The following is an 8061-nucleotide window of genomic DNA, read 5'->3' on the forward strand; positions in this document are numbered from 1 at the left end:
GGCGCGAGTCTTTATCTAGTTTGAGGTGGAGGTAAAAAAAAAAAATATTTGCACATGTTAAAGAAATTATGATAATACACTAGAACATATAATGTATACAAAAGTCTGTATAAAAACTATATATTTTTGTTCTCACTTAAACTTGTAGGCAGGCTACTTAGTAGGCCAAACCTCCAGGACCTCTTAACCTGGGACCCTGCTGTCATCAGGTCAGCTGCTATCTGCTAGCAGCTATCATCCTCGTTTTTCCTGCCGCCACGGCATCACTATTTTATGAATGAAACATGGCGGAGAAACGTAAAAGTGCTGATAACTCAATCAAAAAAGAAAGTAAGGGACAGTTACCTCAACTTCGGTTTTGGAGGGGGGGCTCAGCTTTTCTTAGACATAAGTAGGGGGGGCGCCAAGGAAAAAAGGTTGGGAACCACTGGTCTAGATCATAAAAAAGAACGCGTGTGTGTGTGTGTGTGTGTGTGTGTGACTACAAAGGTTGTTAATGCAACAACAGTACTGCACATGCATTATCTTCAATTATGTAAAAGAATTGAACTTCATTCAGTGATTACCAGTATTAGAGTGGACCTCCAGTCTACTATTATTCATCTTTGGACAACCATTCAGCTCTTTGTGAGTTAATAATTGGTACCTGCTATTTTAGACTTTCTAAATAAATGAGGGCAACAGACACAACAACGCATCCTGCAAAAGGCAACAGCAGGTGCATCTTGCATCATGCTTTTGTCTTCTGAAAAGAAAGTGTCCACCCTGCAAATTCATGGTGACAAATGAATGTACCACTCTGATGCAACACTGGTCAGGGATTGGGTTGCTTGTTTTAGTGACAATAAACACCATAATAACATATTTAAATGAACTGACTAAAAGGGTACAAGCTGACCATACTAATGACCCTGTAATGTCATAATCAACCTTTGATTTTTGACCATTTATGACTTCTGATATGAGCCACTGTGTGTGGAATAATCATTATCAGTATGTGCCACACTATAAGTTACCGATGCTGCCTTTATTCTTTATCTCGCATTATGATAATAAAAATTACCCAACACTACTGTTAGAGTAATCTTTACACCTTAACACTGATGGACTATTGACTTCAAGTTAAGCACTTAGAACATATTACATCAGGTCTCTTTGCTTCATGATGTAACACAGGGCTTTGATTGTGGCATGACTGTTTGTGTGCTCCACATCTTCATAAATGCTTTGTCACTGTGACTAGCCATGTTTAACATTTAAAGATATCTTTAAAATGGGACAATTAATAGTTGCAGGGTGTCAGATAGTACGTGTTCATAATGACAAGCAGAAAAAAAGATACATGAGCTGTCTTGGTGGAGTAGTGGCCTGAGTCACAAACTTTGAAACCACAATATCCCAATTTCGAAATCAGATTCTGGATAAATCTATCATTTCTAACTTAAACAGGCACTGGAACTGAAATTAGAGATACTCCTCTTCTCAAATGAATAAAATGCTGCTTTGAAGCTAAAACCATGGTAAACCAGTCCTTGTAGTGGCAATAAAACCCATCTGTTGCCTTCACAGATACATTATGTTCACAATCAGAGCTTTTGATTATATTAAACAACAGTGCCTGAAGGATACGAGGAATATGGATTTTGAGTAAAGTATAATCAAGTTATGTTGAGATACAATATCCCCAGCCTCTGCTCTTCTCTCCACTGTCCAGTTTTCACTTTGTAGCAAATGTACCTCCAGGTTGTTCGTTTCACCAGGGAAGCACATGTTGTGATGTTCTTGTGATAGCTAAAATGAATGCAATTTATCAGATTGAATTAACCAGTGTTGGTTTATACCAAACTCTAATAATGGTTTCTGGGAAACATTTATTTGTTGTGTGGTACACATCTCACACACACACACACACACACACACACACACACACACACACACACACACACACACACACACACACACACACACACACACACACACACACACACACACACACACACACACAAAACAAATACTGTATAACATCTGAACTTTTATAAGGGCTTCTAATTCTCTATTGTCTAACTTATTGATTAAATATAAGCTTTAAAACTGATTATTTATAACATCGTAAAAACACAACTGTCACACACAACACAACACTGCTCTGTTGAACAAGTAAATCTTCCTGTATGCACAATGACAGCCAGCTCTACTTTCAATTGTCAACCATTCGGGCCACATCCTCATATTTGGAATTATTCACATATGTTGTTATGTTTTTGTTTTGTTTTGTAAAGCAAGGATATCTTGGCCAGTCCTAACTTCTTAAAGAAGCTATTTTAGGGTTAGGGATTGATGTTAATTTTGATTTATTGTTAGAATGAAGATTCAATTTGTGTTTGGGTAATGCTTAAGGTATGGCATGTAGCACTGATGGTATCAAGTCTAGGGAAAGAAGAAATACAAGAAGCATGTGTGTGTATGTTGGCAGAGAAGTTTATGATTCAAATCTAGCTGTTTTAAAGTCAGGTCTAACAACTCTTTGATTCAAGACTGGTATGGTTTCTAGCTTGTATACATCTCATTTAAAATGACAGCACAACACAAGGTGCAACTAACTCTATTATTACATCACCATTCTTATCACGCGCACGCGCACGCGCGCACACGCACACACACACACACACACACACACACACACACGATACGGTAACGTAACTGTTAAGGTAAAAGGTTCTGACTGAGCAAGGCTCTCGTGTCACTGTAACGTTTTGATATATTATCGCTGTGTGTTTGCCATTCTACACTTCATCCGGTTATTCATGTTTGCTACAACCCCTTTGATAGGCTCAATGGTAAGGTCCACCTCCGCGTGACGTCAAAGCGTCTGACTTCATAGGATAAATACTGGAGCTCTGCGCCATGAGGCTCATCTTGAGGATCAATACACCGAAATAACAGGGTTGTCCTTTGGGAGAGGAGGGAAAACGCCGAGACACCGCTAATATAAGAAACATAAGTTAACTTTATATTAACGCCGTAACATTTTAACTTACCAGCAGCAGCCGTTAAAGACAATGAACGGACAAATTAATGGGTTTCATAACTCCCTCATTGACGAGGACTGCTTCTTGTTCACCTCGGAGTCGGTCGGGGAAGGACATCCCGGTAAGACCCTACACACTGTTCATTGAGTCTGTCTGATGAAATGAGCAAAAAACTATATTTTACGACGTTGTTTGCCCCAACATAACGTTACTGTACATTTTCACTTGAAAAAGAAAAATGGAATATGCTTTCATTGAATTTTGGAAGTTACGGCCTTTTCCGCTACGTCACTGTAACGTTAGCTGGGCCGGTGTCTAGAGCACGCGCTACTTAGCTAGCTAAGTTAATCTTTGCTAAATAAATAATGCCATCGCGTGTCTAGTCAATCGACTGCAAACATAATAGTGTTCCTACCAGGCAATCACTGTAACGTTACGTTACTTGAATGTTCTGTCCATATCAATATCATTGTTTGTTAATTGGTAAACGTTTTCCTGAATGTGCCAAGTAGTTCGTGGCTATTCATGAGGCACAATGACTGCTAGCGTTAACTTTTGGTCTGAACCGCAGCGTGGGATGGTAGGTGTTTTTACGAACCACGTTCTTTTTGTCGGCAGAGAAAATTGGTTCAATGTCTAGAAGTGTATTACGCTTGCCTTCAGGTCCCCGGTTAGTTGCGCGCCCTCCCTTCCCCACCACCACATGTGCGCATGCTGAAATGGCGACTATTGAGAGGCTCAGAGCCACTCCCACTGAGCACGAGACTGGTCGGTGGCGCTAATGCAACAGAACCGTTTTGGCGCAGTCCATCATTGTTGCCGGTGTTTAGTTGCATTGTTCTTCTTTTTCAGACAAGATCTGTGATCAGATAAGTGATGCAGTTCTAGATGCCCATCTCAAGCAGGATCCTGATGCCAAAGTTGCATGTGGTAAGTAAAGTTTGGTATCTTTGTTGGCTCAAATCAAATATTTACATTGACACTGAAATATTGACTTTACTTCTTACCTGGTGCAGAGACTGTTGCCAAGACTGGGATGATCCTTTTGGCTGGTGAGGTGACATCACGTGCTACAGTGGACTACCAGAAAGTTGTTCGTGACACAATCCGCCAAATTGGATATGATGACTCCTCCAAAGGTGTGGAATGTCATTGTATTTCTGGTTTCTGTTTTTAATTGTACTGTCTGTTGTTGTTGTGTTTTTAAGAATAGTGTCCTGATCTGCTGCTGTCTGTCTCCTGCTTAGGCTTTGACTATAAGACCTGTAATGTTCTTGTGGCCTTGGAGCAGCAGTCTCCTGACATCGCTCAGGGTGTTCATATTGATCGCAATGAGGAGGACATTGGCGCAGGGGACCAGGTCAGTAGTAACTATCCACATTTTGGTCCATGTGTGTCCTGAAGTTGGATTGCTGGTCTTTTATTGTCCTTAAATTAGGTGTGCTTTTTAAACATTACATTTTTCTTGCTTTACAGGGATTGATGTTTGGATATGCCACTGATGAGACGGAGGAGAGCATGCCTCTCACAATTGTCCTTGCCCACAAACTGAACGCTAAGATGGCTGAGTTGCGTCGCAATGGCACCCTTCCATGGCTCCGGCCAGACTCAAAGACACAGGTAACGCTGTTATACTTGCTTTAATTAACTACTATAATTATCTCATGTTGGTGCGATTTTAGCTCATTTATATTTGCACCTTTTCGCAGGTCACTGTCCAGTACCGACAGGACCGTGGCGCCATGCTTCCAGTGCGTGTGCACACAATTGTTGTCTCTGTTCAGCATGATGAGGATATTTGCCTGGAGGAGATGAGGGACACCCTTAAGGAGAAGGTTGTCAAGGCTGTTGTTCCATGTATCTATTTGGATGATGACACCATCTACCATCTGCAGCCCAGCGGGCGATTTGTTATCGGAGGCCCACAGGTAAATGTCAGAGGGTGTGGCTTTCAGAAAATGACAGCCTGTGAGTTACTTACCTGTGTAACATCTGTTCTTCATCACAGGGTGATGCTGGCCTGACGGGGCGCAAAATCATTGTTGACACTTATGGAGGCTGGGGAGCCCACGGTGGTGGTGCCTTCTCTGGAAAGGATTACACGAAGGTGGACCGGTCTGCTGCTTATGCTGCACGCTGGGTGGCCAAGTCTCTGGTGAAGGCTGAGCTCTGCAGGAGGGTGTTGGTCCAGGTGAGTGGAAGAACCTACCGCTCTTCATTTTAGAAAGAGGGGCTGCAAGAGGTTCCCATCTGAAGTTTTATGTTTGATATAATACATGCGCGTGTGTGTTGTATTAGGTTTCCTATGCCATTGGAGTTGCCCATCCCCTTTCCATTTCTATCTTCCACTATGGGACCTCCCACAAGAGTGAGAGGGAGCTGCTTGATATTGTGAAGAGGAACTTTGATCTCCGTCCTGGAGTCATTGTCAGGTAATGTATAACATCTAAAGCTGCCTGTTACTCAGTAAAACAGCAGATCCTTTTGCTGTGTCTTCGTTTTTTTTTTATGTATGTTGCCCTGCCCAGAATTTAGGGTTAAGTTAATGTATTGTGAAACTCTGCTGAAACAATCCTTTTGATACAGATTTCACTTTGTTTGGCTTCCGTGACTAAAAGCTTTTATATTGCCTTAGCTCTTTCTACTGAATTATATGGCTGAGTCGAAAGTTACACGTGGCCATTAGTGGGAGCCGAAGTCTCATTTATTGGGGTAGACAATGTATGCTATCTTTTGTAACAAAGCCCTGTAGCTCATAGTTAAATTAGTGGCCTTGAGTGTGGTTTCCAGCTGCAGTCACCACACTGCACAGGGATGAGTTTGGTTGTCAGGGTAAGTGTCGAAGCTTCATGTTACCCTCTTTAACAAGTTGGTCTAACAAACCTCTTTTGTTTTTGGCATTTATTTTTTTTATTTTTTGTTACTCTATACACTCACACCGGCTAATGTGAGCGTTAATTCGTAAGAGTACGATTGTGTGCATTTGAGATCGCTGTGTGTGACTGCTGCTAAATATGTTGATTATGTATTCCAGGGAGCTGGATCTGAAGAAGCCCTTGTATCAGAGGACGGCAGCCTACGGCCACTTTGGCCGAGACTCCTTCCCATGGGAGGTGCCCAAAAAACTTAAATACTAAACATGTTAAGCTTTTCCCCCCAGGCCTGTTGGTGTATACTACAGAGAAGCCTCCAAGGTTCCGGGGGTGAAATGCCCTTGTCTCTCTCATAGTTATGGTATCATTTAACACATGACTCCCTTCCTCACTCCAACTCTCTCCTCTTGTCTTCTTGTTGTTTTCTGCTGGTTGCAGTATCATGCTGGGTCATAGGAAGCATGCCTCAGAAACTTGATGGTTAAAGAATTGGATGGGTTCCATGAACTCATGCACCGTAGTACTTCATGTTCTCTCACGTCTTGAGATTCCCGTTTCTTGTTGGGATAGACCCTGAATAGCTGCGTTCAGTTGTTTACCTTTTGGCATTCCACACATCAATATCATCAGTCTTCAGTGTCATGGCAGTAGCATATTAGACTATATGCAATACTCCTTATTTCACCGGGGCTACTGATGTATGAGTCTGCATGACATCTAAATTTAAGTCCATTTGGAAGCAAAATTTGATAGTCGGACGGCCCTTTTTTATCTGGCACCTTCCCAAACAAGTTTAGTGTCTTTCTAAACATTCCTCCTTTTCAGTCTGTTCCAATTGTTCCTTGACCCAGTGTTCTTTATCCTTTTTGTTTGCTTTATTCCCTTGTCTTTGTGGAGGATGCTAGAATCGCACAATTAAAATGTAAGGGTTGTTGCTGTTTTCACAAAAAATGCTGTGCATTGCAGGCTAATGGGCAAGCCAAATTTTAATTAAAGCTCTCAAATGAGCATGAAGCCTCAAATGCCCCTACAGACCTTTGCTGTTTTCTGACGTAATACAGAAAAGTCAGAAGCTGCTATGTCACTGCTCTGGTCTGCAGAGGTTTTGGTTATACTTGATAGTAATGGCAAAAATTGGATTGTTTATGCATTGACATTCAATTTTAAAGAAGTCCTTTTTTTAAATGTAGTTTTACTTGGTTTTTTTATGGTTTGAAGTGACTAAAGGTCCTTTTACTCCTTAAGTATATTGATGGCAGGTGTAGCTACAGAGAAACCTGGTCCCCGTCTTTATTCTTTAAAGGAGTGTGTTCTTTGCCACTGAGTCTTATTGGCTTGAGGTCAAACCTTAACACTATTTATTTGTTCTCTGTAACTCGGCGTGGATACAGAGAAGCCGGGGTTTCAGAAGGCAGCTTTAAATACACTTGGCTATTGAATCTTGAATTCCTTTTGACTTGACCATTTTTCAGTGTTTGGCTCGAGGCTCCAGAGTGTTGTACAGAAAAGCTTTGGTCCGCCTCAACAAGAAAGTGTCACTGGCTACTATTTTACAACCTTTTTATTTATTGTGACTGTAGATCAAAGTGGATTGGTTTTGAAATCCCATTTTTAAATGCCTGGTGCATTTATTTAGCTCTTACCTATCCTTGATGGAATGGCAACATTTGGTTGGTGTAGTACAGAGAAACCAGCCTTGTTTACACAGCCATCTCATGCGTGGGATAGGTTTTGGTTTTGTTCCCTTTTACCACTCGGAGGTCATCCCATTGGCTACAGTAAGTGTAAGAGTGCCTTTTCTATTTCCTCTACTCCCCCATTTGCTTTTCTCCCCCCCCCCCCTACCAACATGTGCTCAACTTCCAGAGGAGCAAGTAGCTCATACTGTATTGTGCTTCATGTCTAGACTGGGTAGTTTCCTTGTGCTCTGTAATAAAAACTACTTCTTTCAAATGTCTGTGTCATGGTTTTTATTTCTTTAGATATGATTTTTCCAGGACAACACAACCCTTTCAAGGACTTGTCTATTATCCAAAGAAGCAGTTTATAAAGTTTACTTATTGATCAGTAATAAAGCATTTTGGTATCCAAGTAGCATGTCTATTGGATCACTTTCAATAGTGCATGTTAATAGACTTGAAAGTGGGTCTATTCGAGTT

The 8061-nt window shown here is 41.3% G+C and overlaps 1 protein-coding gene across 1 annotated transcript; it reads left to right on the forward strand.

Annotated features, from left to right (window-relative positions):
- The first annotated feature begins 2878 nt into the window (after positions 1 to 2878).
- mat2ab (methionine adenosyltransferase II, alpha b) lies at positions 2879 to 7858 on the forward strand. The gene is made up of 9 exons (XM_031308931.2): positions 2879 to 3150; positions 3882 to 3959; positions 4046 to 4168; positions 4277 to 4389; positions 4506 to 4649; positions 4739 to 4957; positions 5038 to 5220; positions 5328 to 5461; positions 6064 to 7858. The coding sequence occupies exons 1-9, from the start codon at positions 3060 to 3062 to the stop codon at positions 6164 to 6166; spliced, it is 1188 nt and encodes a 395-aa protein (XP_031164791.1). The 5' UTR covers positions 2879 to 3059; the 3' UTR covers positions 6167 to 7858.
- The last annotated feature ends 203 nt before the right edge of the window (positions 7859 to 8061 follow it).

The sequence above is a fragment of the Sander lucioperca genome, chromosome 2 (genome assembly GCF_008315115.2).
Source record: "Sander lucioperca isolate FBNREF2018 chromosome 2, SLUC_FBN_1.2, whole genome shotgun sequence".
In the NCBI taxonomy this organism is placed as follows: domain Eukaryota; kingdom Metazoa; phylum Chordata; class Actinopteri; order Perciformes; family Percidae; genus Sander; species Sander lucioperca.

What these genes read in the sequence shown, in the direction of transcription:
- mat2ab (XM_031308931.2), top strand. Translation starts at nt 3,060, where the DNA reads ATGAACGGACAAATTAATGGGTTTCATAACTCCCTCATTGACGAGGAC. An exon ending in GGTCGGGGAAGGACATCCCG is followed by an intron (nt 3,151 to 3,881) that starts GTAAGACCCTAC and finishes CTTCTTTTTCAG; the next exon opens with ACAAGATCTGTGATCAGATA. An exon ending in ATATGATGACTCCTCCAAAG is followed by an intron (nt 4,169 to 4,276) that starts GTGTGGAATGTC and finishes TCTCCTGCTTAG; the next exon opens with GCTTTGACTATAAGACCTGT.